The 20,300-nt window shown below is 37.7% G+C and overlaps 3 protein-coding genes across 4 annotated transcripts; all 3 read left to right on the plus strand.

Annotated features, from left to right (window-relative positions):
- The first annotated feature begins 166 nt into the window (after window positions 1-166).
- On the plus strand, window positions 167-4,334 carry kat8 (K(lysine) acetyltransferase 8). The gene is made up of 11 exons (XM_089128571.1): window positions 167-553; window positions 745-819; window positions 918-1,096; window positions 1,228-1,281; window positions 1,413-1,577; window positions 2,782-2,871; window positions 3,069-3,209; window positions 3,323-3,416; window positions 3,502-3,652; window positions 3,846-4,000; window positions 4,114-4,334. The coding sequence occupies exons 1-11, from the start codon at window positions 214-216 to the stop codon at window positions 4,176-4,178; spliced, it is 1,509 nt and encodes a 502-aa protein (XP_088984697.1). The 5' UTR covers window positions 167-213; the 3' UTR covers window positions 4,179-4,334.
- Window positions 4,335-4,486: 152 nt separating this feature from the next.
- On the plus strand, window positions 4,487-8,978 carry LOC120489778 (serine protease 33). The gene is made up of 7 exons (XM_089128574.1): window positions 4,487-5,175; window positions 5,629-5,697; window positions 5,790-5,813; window positions 6,809-6,974; window positions 7,052-7,323; window positions 8,031-8,197; window positions 8,271-8,978. Exons 2-7 carry the CDS (start codon window positions 5,652-5,654, stop codon window positions 8,520-8,522), a joined length of 927 nt encoding a protein of 308 aa, XP_088984700.1. The 5' UTR covers window positions 4,487-5,175; window positions 5,629-5,651; the 3' UTR covers window positions 8,523-8,978.
- A 916-nt stretch (window positions 8,979-9,894) lies between these two features.
- On the plus strand, window positions 9,895-19,977 carry fus (FUS RNA binding protein). Of its 2 annotated transcripts, none has more exons than XM_039686516.2 (15): window positions 9,895-10,019; window positions 10,700-10,724; window positions 10,828-10,988; window positions 11,520-11,694; window positions 11,807-12,048; window positions 12,625-12,817; window positions 15,396-15,430; window positions 18,046-18,078; window positions 18,154-18,263; window positions 18,342-18,471; window positions 18,562-18,663; window positions 18,736-18,892; window positions 19,159-19,256; window positions 19,356-19,491; window positions 19,621-19,977. In XM_039686516.2, exons 1-15 carry the CDS (start codon window positions 10,007-10,009, stop codon window positions 19,658-19,660), a joined length of 1,650 nt encoding a protein of 549 aa, XP_039542450.2. In that variant the 5' UTR covers window positions 9,895-10,006; the 3' UTR covers window positions 19,661-19,977. The 2 variants fall into 2 exon arrangements, with proteins under 2 accessions (XP_039542450.2, XP_039542451.2); XM_039686517.2 differs by having other exon boundaries at window positions 18,562-18,645; window positions 19,621-19,817.
- Window positions 19,978-20,300: the final 323 nt, after the last annotated feature.

A 20,300-nucleotide genomic window follows, 5' to 3' on the forward strand; every position in this document is an offset into this window, starting at 1 on the left:
ACACTGAACCATAAGAGCCTGTATAGTTCTCATGTAAAAGTAGAGAAAACTATTTATTTGATGTGGCCCACCGTGTGTTGGTAATGGTGGTGGTCATAATACTTTCAATAGTGATATTAAACAGTGATACAATGTTTACACAAAGCGGGATTGAAAAAGTGAACTGCGCATGCTCGAATCAGCGCGGTGCGCAATGTTTTCAAATGGACAAAGATGTCTGGCGTAGCAATGTCAATGTCCAGTAATCGTCATCCAAACATGAACAATTCATACGATAACTGCGGTTCAGACGATCGAATGGACGTTGAAATAGACGCTGGCCACGCTGGAACCGACCGAGGAAGCTTAGATACGGGAACACGAGCAACATGTTCATCAAACGGCAGTGGCGGGGAAGAGGATGAGGCGGAGGCCGCGGATCGAGAACGAGAAGCCACGGGCTCGAGTACTCCGCACTCCGGGGATGGCATGTCGCACTGCGGCGGCAGAGAGCAAGAGGTGTCGGTGGAAATCGGGGAGACTTATCTGTGTCAGCGTGCGGACAAAACGTGGCGTAAGCTAAAATACTTATTTAGAATTGTATTGCAGAAACACAATTTGCCATTTTATAGTTAAATTCTCCGTTACTGTACTATCACGTATATTTCTGTTTTATAAAAAACATGCTGTTTGAGAAATGCTTAATATAAGCATGCATACTGTTTGTTTGTTGGTTTGTTTATTTATTTAGTACGTTTCTTTCAGATTCAGCAGAGGTTATTCAGTCCAGGCTGAATGAGCAGGAGGGTAGAGAAGAGTTTTATGTCCACTATGTTGGATGTGAGTGGAACTGCATTCAAATCCCATTCGTGGCTGATCATACAGTTTGTGGTTCTTACAGATTCCCTGAGCACATGCTCTCTTTTGTCATTTTGCAGTCAACAGACGTTTAGATGAGTGGGTTGGAAAGGCTCGTTTAGCCCTGACAAAGACTGTGAAAGACGCAGTGAGAAAAAGTGTGGAGGAAGGGTGCGGGGGCGAGCTTGTGGACCAGCCGGAGAGGAAGATCACCCGAAACCAGAAGCGTAAACATGACGAGATCAACCACGTTCAGAAGGTACCTGTTATCACCTTTCTGCAAATCTAATCACACACTACTTAATTTGATTGGTCTTTTTCCAACTCCAAGTCCATATCAGTCCAGTAGCAACATTACTTCTTATTTGACCCCGTAATTTTTTCCTCCAGACTTATGCAGAGATGGACCCTACTACGGCTGCCCTGGAGAAAGAGCATGAGGCTGTAAGAAGGGGCAACATTTGCATAATACTCATTGATAAATAATCTAATTTAATGGTGTTTTCCATCAATATAGTTTTAAATAAATTTTCCATCTGTTTTCTCATTTTAATCAGTGTCACTTTCATTTTCAGATCACAAAAGTAAAATATGTGGACAAGATCCAGATTGGGAACTTTGAGATTGATGCATGGTACTTTTCTCCGTTCCCCGAGGACTATGGAAAACAGCCCAAACTTTGGATCTGTGAATACTGCCTCAAGTATATGAAGTATGAGAAGACTTTCAGATACCACCTGGTCAGTCCATACAATTGTTTTGTTGTTGATTTACTTTGTACCATAGGGGGTGCTATATATCTTGGTTGGTGAATTTTAATGCTTGAAAGAGTGCTGAAGCCATGATTTATTTTTGCAGGCCAACTCAGAGGTTAGGATCACAATCACATGGTTCCCCTGTGTTGGCATAGGATTTTTCCATTGCCTTTTTTTTTTTTTTGGATATTTGCTTAATTATTATAATCTCTGTTACCAACAAAAGTTTATGGTTCTTGCATGTATAGGCAATCTTCACAAATGAACATGAAGTGTTTTGATTTTTTGAAAGTAAAAATAAGCACCATAAGTAAAAAAAAAAAAAAAGGTTAAGGCCCTGATATATTTCAAGCGAAATCAAAGAATGAACTGATATGACATAATTTCGAACAAAATGTGGCCAGGAAATCTTTTCTTGTTCATTTGGCCTCAAATTGCTTACTGTTTTCTCAATTTTGAGGAAAGCGCACAGCTCTAAACACCACTCTCATCTGTGTGGGCGCGTCAGATGTTCACTAAAAGTATCTCGTTTTACCATTAAGCAAAGAACGAAGAAGAACTTCGCCATGAGTATATTTGGTCCTTTAGACTATAAATAAACTACATCAATCACTAAATTTTCAACAAATATTTTAATGTTTATGTAAAATCTGAAAGTTTGAGTTAAGAGAATTTGCAAGAGTGTGATTATAAAAACAACGAGGCTATGAAATTTATCTAGTGTTTAGATGAATTTTTGGTGTGATGAAGTTTCATGTCCCCGACAACCTCTGTCGTCCAATTTAGCCACTTGCTAGCAACCGCTTTTTCAAATAATGAATGGAGTATTACAAAAGTTTTTTGTGTCATGTATATATATATATATAAAAAAATTGATTAGATAGATAAGATCTGTGGAAAACACAAGCTCAAGATATTTTGAGACATTTAACCAAAAACAGCTTGACAATAGAACCAGAAGTGCAAAAATGCTAGCTAACCTTTTAGGGCTCATTACTGTAGCAATCTATTGCACAAGCATTTGTTTTTAGTTGGTGTTGGTCTTTGTTGGTCAGCTAGTTTTAAATGATTTTTGTTTTGTTCGTTGTCTTAGAGCATTTCTAGGTTCACACACAGGTTTACATTCTTATTAAATTTATGCTTTGTTTTGTTTTCCCACTTCTTTGTTTCTCAATGTCTCTCGTTTCAGTCACAGTGTCAGTGGCGCCAACCTCCAGGCAAAGAGATCTATCGCAGAAACAATATCTCAGTATACGAAGTTGATGGGAAGGACCACAAGGTGAGCCAAATGAACGACGCCTAGCACTTACATTTAACATGAAACAGAAACTAATCATTTCATGATAAATAGATTTCAAAGCTGGAGAAGACTTTGTAAATCTAAATAGAATTATTACATTGCTAATACATGTGCATGTCCATGTGCAGTTGAATTTGCCGTAGTTTCTGTCGTTCTCATTGTCCTTCTCGCTGTAGATCTACTGTCAGAATCTGTGTCTCCTGGCAAAGCTGTTTTTGGATCATAAAACACTTTACTTTGATGTGGAGCCGTTCATCTTCTACATCCTCACTGAAGTCAACAAACAGGGAGCCCATATTGTGGGTTACTTCTCTAAGGTAAAGTGTTTCTACTGTTAGTTTTTGACATATGTCAGTTGAGTTTATGCAGTTTAGCTGTTAATTTGTATCTTATTTAACACGCTTTTTCGATGTATGTTTTTCATGAGCAGGAGAAAGAGTCTCCAGATGGGAACAATGTAGCTTGTATTCTCACTCTTCCTCCATACCAGCGAAGAGGATATGGAAAATTTCTAATTGCATTTAGTAAGTTTCACCCCTGATTCAATTGCCTCTGAAATAAGCACTTTTATAGACGAATAACTGTTCTTTGTGTCATAATTCTTCTCAGGTTATGAGCTATCTAAGCTGGAGAGTACGGTGGGGTCTCCAGAGAAACCTCTTTCAGACTTGGGGAAGTTGAGTTATAGGAGTTACTGGTCATGGGTACTACTAGAGATTCTGCGAGACTTCAGAGGGACTCTGTCCATCAAAGACCTCAGGTACACGTCCAGTCCCAAATACAAGAATAAATCTGCATGAAAAAAATAAATAATACCTGAGGTTATATGCACATTATTTGTATACCTCTACAATTCAGACAAAGATTTATAAAAAGGAAAATGCTGCAAGATAAATTGGCTGCTAATGCTTTGATAAAGAGCACTAACTTATGCATACTGTCTGTACCCATAGTCAGATGACAAGTATCACTCAGAGTGACATCATCAGCACACTACAGTCTCTTAACATGGTCAAGTACTGGAAAGGTCAGCATGTCATCTGTGTCACACCCAAACTTGTAGAGGAACATCTCAAAAGTGCTCAGTACAAGAAACCCCCAATAACAGGTAACGGATCTAAAAAAATGTGCAAACGTGCTTCTTATGCTGCCTTTACAGATGTGATGTTGTGTATTTACGAGTTTAAACGATTAAACATTTTACATTTTGTGTTTTTACAGTGGACACACATTGTTTGAAATGGGCACCTCCTAAACACAAGCAGGCCAAGTTCTCTAAAAAATGAGGAGAGTGAGACTGTCCCTTCATCCCAAATGTTTTTTCACAGCTAACATTAAATGTCGTGTAGAAATACTCTCTCCAAGAGGGAAAGGTCTAAGATTGTACATTCGCATTGTATTGAGTCTGTTATTTTTTTTAAATAAATGAATAGTAATATTCATGTAATTGTTTTTGAACGTTCTTTTTCAAGTCAACATTTTAGTGCATTGGTACTTCGGATCACATATGTTTTTTGAGGTGGTTTAACATTAATACCACACTCCTCTCCTTCTTGTTCAAATGGCAAAAGCACTATGTTGAAGCACTATAAGTCAAGCAACATTATGTTGAATTATTCATTAGACAGTATAGAATTACCTATTGCATATGCAGCTCTTGTCTGGCTTTTAGGTGAAAGTTGATCCCTATATAGATCCCCCCCCCCCCATATATATATATATATATATGTATATATATATACACACACACGTTTATATGAATATGATAAAGCGGGTGCTTTAAATGCTAGAAGAAAGGCCCTTTAAAATCTTTAAGGGATTTTTATACCACTGATATATAGTTAATAGCTAACTGTTTTATATTTTTTTATAAAAAAGTAAATTATTTGATGAAGCATTTTGTGTTCTTACTGAAATGGTAGCTGTGGATAAAGAGTGGCATATATTTAAAGGTAACCGTGGTGGTTTATAACCAAATTTATTATGGCTACTTTTCAAGTAATATGCCGCAAAATTTGAATTTATGGTATTTAAAATGCCTCTATCGCTGGAATCAATAGCGCCTAGTGAACATATTATTGTGTGGCTTGAAAAAAAGATAAAAGTAAATTGAACTGGAAGTCTGCGTTTTAAAAACTTAAAATGTTCTACACGAACGGCAGGAATTCTGCTCTCCTCCACTGTGTGAATCTTCTTTATGGCGAGAACAACGGGCTCATTATTTGGGAGGAGATTGAGACCGCGCGTTGTGATTGGATGCTGGCAGCAGGTAGAGTCGCACAGGTACATTCATACATTCTCTGGCAAATGAACATTTCTGCGTTTTCGCTCGGTTATCTCTTCTTACATTTTGATTACATCGAAATCTTTGTTCTCAAATGTTATGCGAATTATTGTTTGAAGATAGGCTACGAATGTAGCTAGGCTATACCGTAAAACGAGGCATCACAAATCTGTGGCTTGTCGCGATTAAAGTCATCGTGTTTTCGGGGTTAAATCGTTGTTTTCTTTTTTTCCCTGAAAATTAAGTTTTCATAGCCTTTTTTGTTGTTTGCGCGCTTTATCCGCTTTTGGGATATCTTCGATACATAACATTCATTTAGCCTACAAGTAAGTTTTTGGACTTAACTATTGATAACAATGTTGATTGTTTTTTGTTATTTTTTTTTAGAGCCCAAGGGTCACTCCTAGGGCAAATTATTATAGCTTAATCTTTAAAACACGCATTGTTCATAGATACTCTGCCAAGTGAACATAAAATGACTGATTCGTGCTTGCAGCTGCTCCTTGTCTTGATGGCAACAGGTAAGTCTTTTTTATGGTGTAGTGATTGTCGTATTGGATTCACTGCATTCGTTAAATTCATTATTTGTCTTTTTGTGTCCTATAAAATATAGGGCTGTCAACGTGTGTGGCACAAGGTAATTGTTTTTCAGTTTCTGGGTAAGTGACAGTGTGTCTGAGATTATAGAGAAATCGTATAGGAATATAGGATGTTCTTCATATAAGAATATATGAAGAACATGGTCTGAATGTAGTAATAAAATACTTGATCATGTTAAAAAACAAAATTAAGGCTACCCCATTTGATTTGAACAAAGCATAACTTTCTACTAAAAGACCAAAATATTTAATATTATAAATCATGATCTTCTGGGTCTATATGGGTCTTAGTGATATTTTCTTGTCACATGATCACAAAAGTGTCCTTACTACCTATTTTTCTTTTAATAATAATTTAAAACAAATTGATTTGTTGCTTATTTTTACATTTAATTTTCTAGGCTAATAAAATATGCTAAACAACATTTCTTTTTAATTTACATTTATGCATTTGACAGATGTTTTATCCAAAATTTTGAAACATTACATATCAAATTGTCTTTGGATTCAGAAATACATTTTTATTTACAACCCCAAATCAGAAAAGTTGGGACATTTTGTACAAATTCAATAAAATCAAGAATCTGTGACTGTGATGTGTTCATTCATTAAAGTACAAAAAAATGTTTTCCAATGTTTTCACTGACCAAAATAATTGTATTTTGTAAATATGAACAAATTTTGATTTGTTCATATTTACTTTTGTATAGGCTACTTTTGTCAGTTAAAAAATAAGGTTAACAAATAACAGATTCTTAATTTTATTGCATTACAAAATGTCCCAACTTTTTCCTGATTTGGGGTTGTATTTTTGAAAGGCTTAATAGATCATTCTAAGGAGTTTCTCCTCCCTCTCTCTTTAAATTTGTAATCTTACCTGCAACAGCTTTTACTCGCGTCTCATGCCTCTGTTTGTGTGACTCCTTATTAGTGAGATGTAATGATACTCTAGGGGAGATAGGGCAGGTGTGAACTGGTAAGAAAACCTCCACTGTGTATGTACACTAAATCTCCTCTGACCTGTTCACGTAAGTCTGCGGCAGGCCTCCGCTAGGTAAACGCATTGTGGGAGGAGTTGAAGCATCAGCAGGTGCATGGCCATGGCAAGTGGACATTCAGATGGGAGCCAACGGTCATGTTTGCGGTGGATCCATAATTGCAAAAAATTGGGTCCTCTCTGCTGCACACTGCTTTCCCAAGTAAGTATTTTTATAGTATTGTCAATACCCGTGTTGATTATAGAGAAGTTAATGTTCTCTATATCTCCTACCCTCAGCCCCTCAGAAGTGTCTTCTTATCGCCTGTACATGGGACGCCATCTTGTTAATGGCTATAACCAGTTTGAGGTGGTCAGTCAGGTGCAGCGGGTGGTTCTTCCAGAAGGATACTCAAGTCCTCAGGAGGGCAGAGATGTAGCCTTAGTGCAGCTGCGCTCTCCGGTCACCTGGTCAGACAGGATTCAACCTGTGTGTCTGCCATATGCTGGCTTCCATTTCAACAGTGGAACATTATGCTACGTTACAGGCTGGGGACACACTCAAGAGGGCGGTAAGTGCATCAACAAGAAAATAAGGGGTAACCACAGCAAATAACATGCAGAGATTTTACTCTTTAAACATGTGGCAAATGTTTTCTGGATGTGATGTTTCCTTGGGAGGGACATTTCAGTAGTGGTAGTTAGTGGACAAGGTGAAGTCAGAAGAAGCAATCATGGACATTTAAGTAATGGCTTAGTTGTGAAAATATGCAGCAGCATTGAGTTAGCCAAGAAATGTGAGTGGTAAAGGAGGCAAACTTCTTAACAGATTCGTAATAACTTTTTTTGCACACATTCCACAACACATCAGTGTTGACACTTTGCAGGTATGTTCATGACCCTAAATGAGAAGGTCACAACATTTCATGACGTTTAAGTAGTATTTCTGACAACCTAAAATGGAAATTGAGCCGCAACATAAGATCTAAAAGATTTTTTTTTTCATTGTCCTGCAATGTGAGAAACAGTTTCCTTATGTCTTTTATCAAGCATTCATGCAAAGTAGCCATTGTCGCTGCTGTATGAAAAAGACAAATGATAGATACGAGATAAGACTGCTTTGTGTCAGTAACAAATTTATGTGTGATGTAGCTGCCTAACAAAAACAAAGCATGTCTGGACAAAGCATTATAGATATTACACTTCTACACCCATTGCACATTATGTCTGTTACAATAATTTCCATTTTGTAAATTGCTTTCCCTGTCTTGTCAAATAGTCTCCCTCACTGGAGTTGGAGCGCTACGGGAAGTGGAAGTGCCCATTATCGACCAGTCTTCCTGCCAATCAATGTATCATATTTTGTCATCTGATTTAGTAACAGTTGACGTCCTATCAGACATGATCTGTGCTGGATATATGGAGGGAGGCAAGGATTCCTGTCAGGTATGTTACTACTATTATGCTGGTGATGCACTGACATCCTACCATTTAAATAACATAATTTTTTCTCTTTCAGGGGGACTCTGGAGGGCCTCTGGTTTGTCCTGTTGGCAATGGGACGTGGATTCAGGCAGGAGTTGTGAGTTTTGGACTTGGGTGTGCTCAGAAGAACCGACCAGGTATCTACTCCAGAGTCTCAAGCTTTGCGAGCCTCATCCGCACCACAGTTCCAGAAGCTCCCTTTTTTGGTCATGCCTGGAGGAGTGAAAGTCAAACAACTCTGGTTCTAGGCCTCTCTATTGCATTAGTAGTCTTTTGGAGATTGTAGATGCAATGTACAAGTTATACACAGTCTTACATTTTTAAACACCACCAGTTTTGTCTGTGGGGCATTGATTTCCCATGATTTTGAATGCTGTTGTGGTGCAAAAATGTAATCAATGCAAAGAGGTGTTGCAGATTAATTTTTAATAATGTAATATGCACCATGTTTATATAGTTGATGTATACTGTTGTTATTGTGTATTAGATATATTTTATGCAATTTCAGTAATTGTCACCAAGATCTCAAAACATTTTAAAATGCCAATATCCTACATAGGATAAATTCAGTATGATTTTGTATTTCTTGTTCTGAATATTTGTAATGAAAAATCAAATTGATTTGACTGTATAAGGCATATTATTGCACATTACAAATACTGCTTTCACTCATTCATTCTATACAATGTTGTAACAACTTTTATAATTTTAGAATTTATATTAAATTAGTATGTCACCTGTGTTTTCTATTTTGCTTGTTCTTTATTTTTTTTAATGATTTTCACTTAATAGTCATTGCAAAGCAATTTGATCTTGATTTTTTTTTCATACATTATACACTTTTAAAGATAGTTCATCCAAAAATGTTATCATTTATTCATCCTCATGTTGTTCCAAACCTGTATGAGTTTCTTCTGTTGAACACAATAGAAGACATTTTGAAGAATGTTGGTAACCAGACAGTTTGATGGCACCCATCAACCTCCGTATTTTTCATATTATGAATGACAATGGGTACCGTCAACTGTCTGGTTACAAACATTCTTCAAAATATCTTCTTTTGTGCTCAGCAGAAGAAAGAAACTCTTTTAGTGTAGGTTTTATGTGGTTGCTGCATTACTGACTGTAGTGTGTAAATATTTTGCATAACTGACTGTAGTGTGTAAAGTCATTCCTGGGATTCTGTAATATTTCAACTTGGATTTTTGTTTTACAAGTTAATTTCATTATCATTATTTTTACTTATAATTAATGTTCTAAATACCCCATGTCATTAGGCACATATCAAATTATATTTTTAATTCTCCTTTCTGGTCAACATTATTTACATGCACAACTCTGTCTTTGCTGTTGCTGCCATTTTCGACATTTCTGACATGCTTTTTAAGTAGACACAATACATCATTCAATTATTCTGTTTATAACAAAATAAGTAATAAGAGTAATGATTTTGGTAAGAATGAATGAAGTGCCTCAGTGACAACATGCTTAGTAGCTATACAGATATAAGACATTATTTTATGATAAAAATAATTTAAATTTAATATTTTTTAATCATTATAATGAACATACCAAAGTATGGATGAAATATTGCCCAATCTCAGAAATGATCCTGCGCCGCCTGGAGGTTCATTCCTCATACCGACACAACATAGCGTCACTACTCGTCATCAGTCTCACTCACTCTCCGAGTCCGCAGTTGACAACCAAAGGTCACTGAGCTGAAATTGGGCTTCTGCATCAGCTTCTAAAAGGATTTCAAGCGCTATCATGGCGTCAAATGGTAAGATAGGTCAACGTATATATTAGGCGTATTATTATCATTGGTCTTATTATTATACCGTTAATCGCTAACGTTTTGACGAAACCTAGTATCTAATGCAAAAGTTTATTTTCATTTTTATCGTTCACTCACAAATGGCGAAGTGATGTAATTTACGCGTTACAGAAGCAATGAACCCATTTGGAGCATGCATTTTATTTGTGAAAAGGTGAAATGTAGAACATGTCGGCATCCGCCATTTTGTTTGCAGCTCTTTAAATTTGAGCTGGTTTGTTCTATTACTGACCTAATTTTACCTGAGCCCATACTGAATATTTTTTCGATTTAAATTCAGTTTGATCTACATTCAGGCATCCTGTACATCACACTGGTAGCGACTAAAATGTAACCCCCCCATTACGATTAACGTTACAGAACTGTGTGATCGTAAAGGCTCATTTATTTAAAAACAAACGGGAGCTTGTCGAGTTGTGTAGTTAGGAAAATGTCACGATTCTAAAATAATTATATTACATAATGTTCGTTGGTGGATGAACTATCCCCAGACTGGTACTCTATCTTCCCAAAGACAATGCAGTCTTTTGATCAGATGCAGATTCATGATCTTGCCAGTATACATTACTAAAAAACAAACAAACAAATAAGCACCATGTATAATGTACATTGTCTTTTCCCTTTAGATTATGCTCAGACCTCAAGCCATGGGTAAGTTAAATGCATCATTTCCAAAGTCTTATTGTAAAATTGCATTTATCATAAGACTTCTCACATTATCATTGAAATAATACCTTTATTTTGTTGTGCCCAGTTATGGTGTCTATGGAGGACAGTCCAACCAGAGTTACAGTCAACCCCCTGGCCAAAACTACAGCCAGCAGAGTTTAGGAGGATACAGCCAAAACTCAGAGAGCAGCTCTGCTCCTTATAATCAGAGTGGATACGGCTCCAATTATGGACAGTCCCAGTCAGGTATACTGCCAATGCTGTGAAAGTTAAAGTCAACATGAAATCAAAATGAACAATTCTCTTTTTCTTATGGAATAATGCGGTATTTAATATAAATGGTGTATAAGTTTTCATGTTACCTCGTATTCTTTCAATAACTTCACATACCAATTGCAACAACTTCTTTTTAAATGAAGTTTCAGGGTTGCCAGGTGTGCCTAACAAAACCAGTCCATTGCTATTCTTGGAGCAATAGAGGGTTGCACCATGGAGAGGGTTGCTTAAACCAACAAACTCAAAATAACAACCCGCGGCAACAAGTAAAAGTAGTCTAATTGCGTGGGAAAACTACGGATTTGGCAACATTGTTGTGTTTACTGGGGCGGGGCAACCTATCACTCACATGAGATCACAGCAGTAGCAAACCACAATGAACCAATCATGACCTTCATTTTTTTTTCTTGTTCAAGAAACAGTTTCACTCAGTATATCTGTCACAATAGGCAAGAAAAGACTATCACAACTTCCATTTCATGCCGACTTTATCTTTTTTAGGAGGATATGGGTCTCAGCCCCCCTCTCAGGCCTATACTCAGTCCAGTCAGTCGTACAGCTCTGGAGGCTACAATAACAGCAGCCAGCCTCCAGCAGCTCAAAGTGGAGGATACAACCAACAGTCTTCTTACTCAGGATATAACCAGCATCAATCTGCAACTTCATCTGTCTCCAGGTGAGATTTAATTGGTGAATCTTTTTGTCAGTGTGTCTAAATTCTAAGTTTTTTTTATGCCCAGAAAATGGCATTATTGATAAGAACATGTTAAACCTATTTTGTGTTTTAGTAACTATGGGAACAGCTCCCAGTCATCTGGCTATGGTCAGCAGCAGCAACAGCAACAGGGTGGGGGTGGTTATGGTGGCAATGGGGGTCAGTCTGGAGGATATGGAAGTAGCGGAGGATACGGGGGTAGCGGGGGCCAACACCAGTCCTCTCAGCATGGAGGAGGTCCTTACAACCAATCTTCTAATTACTGCTCTCCTTCACCTCAAAACTATGGGCAACAAAATCAGCACGGACAGGGAGGTGAGCTTGAGAGATTCATTCAGCAAGTCAATAATAGAAGTTTGATTTGATTCGCTATATAACGATCTTGGTAATAGAAAATAAAGCTTTTTGGTCTCTAATTCTAAGACTAGAGAATTGGCATTTTCTATATTTAGAAACTTGTTTGCAACTTGCTTTTTTAAAAAGTGTCTCAAAGTGTCTCTCAATGGTCTAAATATTCATGTTTATGTTGTAGAACAAAACACGTAATTGTAACCACAGACCATATTCACTATTAAATCAAATTCTAAAAACCTATTAGAAATTCCTAGTGAATTTAGGCATCACAACATTATAATGTAAAGTATGACAAATGGATATACAATTTTAATATTTTATTAAGATTACATTTACATTTAACAGATCACACACTACAAGTCATTACGAACACAAACTCAATTCGCTCCTCACAAATGTGTATGACAAATGTAAACAAAACATGTTCTAAATTTGCCTTGAATTTTTTATAATTTAAAGCGATTAAATCTTAAAGCGATTACAATGAAAGGCTTAAATGTTGTACTTCCAATTAAATATATTGCATTTAATTCCTAGGTTACAACCAGGATTCCCCACCAATGAGTAGTGGGGATGGAGGAGGAAGAGGCTATGGTGGTCAGGATGGCGGATATAGCCTGGATGGTAGAGGTGGACGTGGTCGTGGAGGTGGAGGTGGCTTTGGAGGTCGAGGAGCGAGTGGGTTTGACAGAGGTGGTCGTGGAGGACCTCGTGGCAGAGGAGGAATGGGGTAAGCAAACAGTCATATCACGCACTTCTTCCATCTCCTTCACCACATAAAGTCCACATGTATGCATCAGTGTGTCATTTAGGGAAAAAATAACACCTTCAGGTAAAAAGGTAAAATAGAGCCAAAGGTGTTACACCACATCGACTGGCTGGGCTGAACATAAATGGTGGCCTAGACCACGGTAAACTACAGATAAAGTGTTTTGATTTGGGGTGTAAAGTTTCGGTCTACTTAAAACAGCAACATGGACAAAAAGTGAAACTGTAAACAGAAAACGTGTCAAATCAGGAGCCAGAATGGTCAGGTGTATGATTTATTGGTGATCCTCATATTCATGTATTTACCTAAAATGATGCGTGATGTTAAGTCGGTGCCAGTGTGCTGAATATATCCGTGTCTACACCCTTCACAAGATGGAACCAGCCAACGGTTCACTTAATATTGAACAGAAACTAATCAGAAGTTGCAATGAATGACCAGGTGTTTTTTGTTTTTTTGCAAAAAGTTGATAATTTTACTAGTTGCCTATGGGAGTGCATCGCATCACGTTTTCCTTCACACGTCCACATTGTGACCAGGACAGGAGTTTACTATTATTATAATTCATTGCATTTTTAGGTTTTATTTACGTTTTGTTTACATATAGTGTTAGCAGTATATTACATTGATTTCATTATGATTTCCCATTTTCTCAGTAATGCTTTTATGTTTTAGTATGCATTGCAAGTAGTTTTAAGTAGGGATGCACCGATACTAGTAATCAGGTTGGATACAATATTCAAATGTTCTGATGCCGTTAAAAAACATGAAGCATATTGTGAATGACTATCAATGCTTTCCTAGAATTTTCAAGAATGTCAAAATTAACGTTGAGGTGTTTGACTTGTTTGGGTGGATTTATTATGTCAGATGTTTTTTAATGGGCAAAAGTGAGAACATAAAGCCCCTTTCACACAGCGCGTTGATCCCATGTAATTGCTGGCAAATTGCCAGTACGCCTTCTGTGTGAACGCAAACACGACCTGGGATTGATACCGGCATCGATGCCGGGTTGGGGACCTAGTAACTTTGCCAGAATGCGCACTGTGTGAACAAAAGCCAGGACCAATGCCGTAAGGGGTGTGTCAAATTGATGCCGCTCGTGCCATCGCGCTACTCTGTTGCTCTTAGAAGAAAGTTTGTGTTCCTCATCAACAAAGAAAGGACGAACAAACGTCTGCAAACTTGAACGAAGCAGAGAGCAGGAGCTCCTCGCCATCCACGCTGAAGCTGAGATCGTTCACCAGCTTTGTGGAACGGTATGCGCGTGTACATGTTTTCGACGCATACGTTATACGTCTCATCCTGACATCATGCGTCTTTCCGGGATCTTTACGGGTTGTGCGTGAACGCACTCACAGATCCCGACAAATCACTGGCAGTGTGAATGAACCGAAATCAAACAACCCCGGGGAAAAAGCCGGGTCACATTATCTGTGAATTTTCCGGAATCTCTGTGTGAAAGGGGCTTCTTGCTTGTCTCCGCTTGTGCTCCATTTTGTCATCCCCAGATGCCCTGGTGATCACCAAAGTTAAGCAAAGTTAACAGTTCAGGAAGAGTTTATATTCAATCCTAATGTGCTTGGAAAGTCTTGCAGGTATCGGCCAAGTAAAGTATTGGTGCATCCGCAGTTTCAAGAACATACAGTCTTTTACAAACCCCCCAAAACAATAAACTCGGGCAAGTTAGAGTTAAAATGTTACATTAGCATAATTATTTGAAGCAGCAGATCAATCCCATCTGGCTGTGATCTCACCTGTTCTCTAAACCTTCTCCATCCTCTCCTACAGGATTATTGTGTGTTGCAATGCTTTAATGAATCTTTAAATCTCCTCCTAGGCTGTTTTCTACAAGGTTCAGCGATTTAGGCTTTTCCTATTGAAGAAGATAGAACAGAAACACAGGCTCTAGACAACTGGGGAAGTGAAGATTAGTCGAGAATAAACGAGGAATGTGTGATTATAAATAATAATAATAAAGTTTAAGGATCCTTTCAAATCTTAAAAGGATCCCAAAACAGTATGGAACAGCTGGATTAATCCAAAAGGGGGAGAGTGGTCACATCAGTTATGTCTATTAATTAAATGCAAAACTGAATGCAGTGAATGCAGTTTCTGTCCAAAGAAACAGAACGTGGATACCGTAAGGTATATAATGGGTGAAGGTCCTGGGCTAAAGATGTACCTTCGATCTGATAAAAGAAAATACTTGATTTGGTGAAAGAATGATTGAGTTCACAAATGCACTGCAAAGCTGCATGGTAAAAAATATATGGTAATTATTTTGAGCAAAATAGGCCAAATGGTTATGATAGAGGGCCTGCACGACTTGGGGAAGGAATATCAAATGGGTTTCCAAAATTCCCTTATGGGTTATGAGGAAAGATGAACCTAGTGAGAGGGAGCAGAAAAGAAAGAGGGCAACGGGGAACTAGTAGAAAGGATGATGGAGATGGGTGGGCCCTTTCCAGCCTCAACAGTGAAATGGGGCACCACCCTCATCAACCTTCAATTCGTCTTCTCTCTCCTTCTCCGTCAGAATGGGCGATCGTGGAGGATTCAATAAGTTTGGTGGTAAGTGACAAACTCTTCAAACAAGGAACTTCAGGGGTTTAAAGAGAGCCTGGTCTAAGAGGGAGGAGTGGGTGTCTGGTCATGTCACATAGAAATTTGCGTTATATTTTTAAAAGAATACATTGAAATGAATGCGATAACCAACTTGTGTGTGTGGTAAATATAAGTGGTAAACAACTACGCTTTAATACATTTAGCAACAGCTTTCTCATTATGCATGGTTAAGGTAGAAAAAAAGTCATCTGTAAACCGTTATAGTAAAAGACCTTATGGGATCGTACCTTATCGTTCACCAAAAAAAAAATTAAAATTCTGTCGTCCGACTCGTCTTATGTAGTTCCAAATCTCAATGGACGACATAAGAGAAAAGTTTTGGGTGAATTATCCCTGTAAGTGCAATTTTTCAACAAATACGTTCTCTTATTAGTGTCACTACACAAAAGAGAAGGTACAATGTAATTTTCAGAATTTAAAATGAGATTTTTATTAATTTATTTTACATGGATTTTCACAGGCGATTACTGGAATTGGAGATCTGGAATTTGAAATGAAGGAGAATCTCTTGATCAGACACTAAAACATGAAAAAAAGGTTGTTAATACGTGTTTGGGCAGGTATATCTGAAAGTCCACAATCTTTTTTTGTTTTTTTTTTAATATTAATGCATTAATCAGACGGTTTAATCAAAAAGCAGCTTACAATGCACTCATTTTGTTTATCAGTATGAACTTCCTGGGAATAAATCGCGCGACCCTCGCACCGTGCTCCAGCTGATGTGCAATAAAGTCAGTTGTGGTTAAAAAAAATAATTCAATGCTTGTGGCAGTATTGTTTTTTAGTGGCTGGACAGTAACGGCGATATGCACATACCTTTATCAGCTGTACAGTGTGGGACGACATGTCTTCAAATGTCTGGGAGAAGGTTGAACATTCAAAATATTCAAAAAATTCCTGTACCTTTTACTGGTTTTCATTTTTGGTCATTTTTTAAAAAAAAATGTTATTGGAATTTACCGTGACTATTCCAATATGTGTTTTTTTTTTTTGTGTGGAATTTCCCTTTTTGGAGCACCCGTTTTATACTCCGAGCACTTTTGGTGTTCAAAAGGTTTCTAATGGCAAACAGCTGGATTCTTTTGTTCTGGTTGTTCAAATTAATTTGTGTTCGGTGGTTTTAGAGTTGTACTGGTCTGATGAAGGTCATAATGGAATAACTCTACGCACAAAAAAGTACATGAAAAAGTTATTGAAAATAACAGAAATGGGGGCCTGGAGATGGAAGGATTTAAATTACTCATCTGTTTTTTTCCCCACAAAGTATCACACAGTTTGCAATATGAATATCATGTTCATAATTGTTTAACCATGTCAGCACCAGCCGGAAACCAACATGCTTGTGTTCACTACACTGTTTCTAACTGGTAACTACCTCAAAAGGAATCTAAAGGTATAACAGGTGGTCAAGACTTGCTTATCTGGCTAGCTCAAACACAATTTGATATGAAGCCAGATCCAGTAAAAGTGGTCATGGGTTTCATGTGGAAGAAATATTTTCTGAAGATGATGTAGTGTGAACTTAAAGGTGGTCTTAAAGGCTGTTACGCTTTAGGGTTGAGGAACGTCTGTTTAATAAAGTGAGTCATGGTCATATTTACTAATGCTGAAAGAATGCCATTTGGGTTTCAATATTATTCTTTTGATTAGACTGATTCATCATTGATCATCGTAATCTCTTTTAAAGTGGTGTTGGTAATCATTCTAATGTTTATCTAAATTATTGTGGTTGAATAAAAGTGGAAAATGCTTATGCTGGGAAATCCAATGTCTAGATTCACTCAGACAAAAAGCATTGAGCAGTGTCTGAGATATTGGCTGTTTGGAAATCATCTTTTGTGGGATGGAGAATGAGAACCTTATCACGTGGCCTATGAACATATTGTCACTGATGTAATGGGGCATAATGTCACAGATTGCTGTGGTGTTCAGTGCTAATGGAGTTACTGGGTTCTTAATAAAAAAGGTGAATGACGTGACTGGTTGCAAGGTGGAATTGAGTTAAAAGTTGTCCTTATTAGCTATGCATGTTTTACATACAACCAATGAGAAGACAAAAACCAACAACAACAAAAGACCCAACAGCCGCTCATTGCAAAGCAGACTGTAAACGTATGGTCGGATGATTTTGCAGGGGTTTGAATCAGATGGTTTGCAGCTTTCCAGAAAGTGAAAGATTTGTGATATAAAAGCAAGTACATGAAGTTGTCCGACATGTATTTCGGTTTACGTATGAGGATACTTCAGGCTACAGATTCTACTAATTGAGTCCATGGCCTTGGCCAGTTTCGTCAATTCTGAAATCGAGTTGGTTGATAAGAAACAATGTTCAGATAGTGTTGGTTGGTGCTTGGCACTCTCATTTAGTCAAATATGCTGCTACAGATTTGATTTCAATCAGGTTCTGCTTTCTGTATCTGGAGCATAAACTATAATTGATTGTACAGATGTATATGACCCCATTAAAGAAAAGTCAAAGGATTACGAATGAGTAATAATGTTTGTAAATTGTGTGTTTGTGCACATGCGTAATATTAATAACTGTTCCTTTCACTTCAAAGGGCCCAGGGATCATGGAGCGGGTGGGCCAAATAGTAAGTATACGGCTACTGCTTACTACAGCTACTAGATTTTCAAACATGATTGTAAATTTCACATTTTTCTTACAGTGCAGGAGCAGGATAACTCTGACAACAACACCATCTTTGTGCAAGGTCTTGGAGACAACTATACTGTGGACTCAGTCGCAGACTTCTTTAAACAGATCGGCATCATCAAGGTGGAAAAGCAAACAGTTCAATTGTGCTGCAGCTATCTTTATAGTTCCCCTTGTCATAATATCTATTTTTTTACACAGATCAATAAGAAGACAGGATTACCCATGATAAATCTATATACAGACAGGGAGTCAGGGAAGCTTAAAGGGGAGGCTACTGTTTCATTTGATGACCCCCCTTCAGCAAAAGCAGCCATTGATTGGTTTGATGGTATGTTGAAAGAGAACCACACAAGTGTCTTTTTGTCAAGAGTTTTTGGGCGGCTGTCCAGTCCAAGTCACATTCATCGTTTCCCCTCAGGTAAAGATTTTAATGGAAATCCAATCAAGGTGTCCTTCGCCACTCGCAGAGCTGAATTTGGACGTGGCGGTGGCAGCATGAGAGGTGGTCGTGGTCGAGGAGGTATTTTAGGTTTTCTCTTTCTCTTAGTCTCTTTTTTGTTTTTCTGACTTGGGTTTCTCTCTCTTCTTGCAGGGCCAATGGGCCGTGGGGGATTTGGGGGAGGTAGAGGTGGTGGTTTCTTCCCAGGTAACAATGGCGGTGGTGGTGGCAATGGTGGTGGTGGTAATGGCGGTGGAGGTAATGGCAGTGGTGGCCAGCAAAGAGCAGGAGACTGGAAATGTTCAAATCCGTAAGTAATCCGTTTGCACTTAATTTTAACAAATTATTTTGGAGTAAAATGTAAATATTATCATGGATCCCTAGTTGGAAAAGTATGTCCAATACTGCTAAATGTGACTAAAAGGCATTAAGATATAATAAACGTTAAGATTATGATTTTCTGGAAGGCTGATTTGAAGCAAATTTTTTGTTAAACCAAAAATGTCTGTAGTAGAAAAAATTTCACTTGGCTTGATAAATTCATATTTTCTGGGCTTTTCTCTTGTACGTATGCAGAACATGTGGTAATTTAAACTTCTCATGGCGAAACGAGTGTAATCAGTGCAAAGCTCCCAAACCGGAAGGAAGTGGAGGTGGAATGTCACCGATTGGAGGTAAAGAGGAAATTTCCTGTGAAAATGAACTAGATTTTGTGGTAGCATCTGAGTTACTAGAGATAGTGGATTGCTGCTTAAATGCACCTATGTTTGTAGGTGGTTTTGGTGGAGACAGGGGCAGAGGCGGTTTCGATCGAGGTGGTTTCCGCAGTCGTGGTGGTGATCGAGGGGGCTTCAGAGGAGGGAAGGGGGGTGACCGGGGTGGATTCGGACCTGGCAAGATGGACTCAAGGTGAATGCTCTCGTGATTCACACGGTTGCACATCTTAAAATGTTAATTGGTAGAAAACTGATTTTTAATATACACTATTCACCAGTGAGTGACAAATGTATCTTAGTGCTTCTGTTGTGTGTTTTTCAGGGGAGATCACAGGCATGAGCGCAGAGACCGGCCTTACTAATGGGAAATTCTCTTTTGTCCAAATAAGACTTTAATTCCGCGTGGGACCAGTATTCACTCCACTTCAACATTTGTTACCTTCTTCCATATGTTTTGTGTTGTATGTTGTTAAAATAAGTGTTTTTGTTTGATTTCTAGTAATATAACTTTTTGTACTATACTCTCTAGACTCTGATATTGTTAATTATGAATAACTTTTTTTCTCTCTTTGAACTTGTTGGTGCTTAGATCACAGTAGTAATATTGGTGCAATTTATTAAATATACTCTTTGACTTTTTTTTTAAATTGTGGTTTAAAATTAAAAATGTCTGAAAAATTGTAAATTGTGATGTGGCATTACTTTATTATCTCAACTTCATTTAAGTCTACTTTGCATTTGTCGATCTCATTGACTTATGAGAGTTACATGTCTAACCCTAACTGCTTATCTCTAAATAAAATATATTTCTTCAATTTTAAGAAAGGTTATTATTAAAGTTAACTAAAAACAGTTTCATTTCTTGAAATAAAATAAATGTTTACTGAAATTATATATATACAGTGTATATATATAAACATTCTCTGGCATAACTTTCATTGGACCAAACTGTAGTGTGATTATTACATTTTTTCTGATTTGGTAAAGCACTAAATCCCATTC

The sequence above is a fragment of the Pimephales promelas genome, chromosome 3 (assembly GCF_988280905.1).
Source record: "Pimephales promelas chromosome 3, fPimPro1.hap1.1, whole genome shotgun sequence".
Taxonomy (NCBI): domain Eukaryota; kingdom Metazoa; phylum Chordata; class Actinopteri; order Cypriniformes; family Leuciscidae; genus Pimephales; species Pimephales promelas.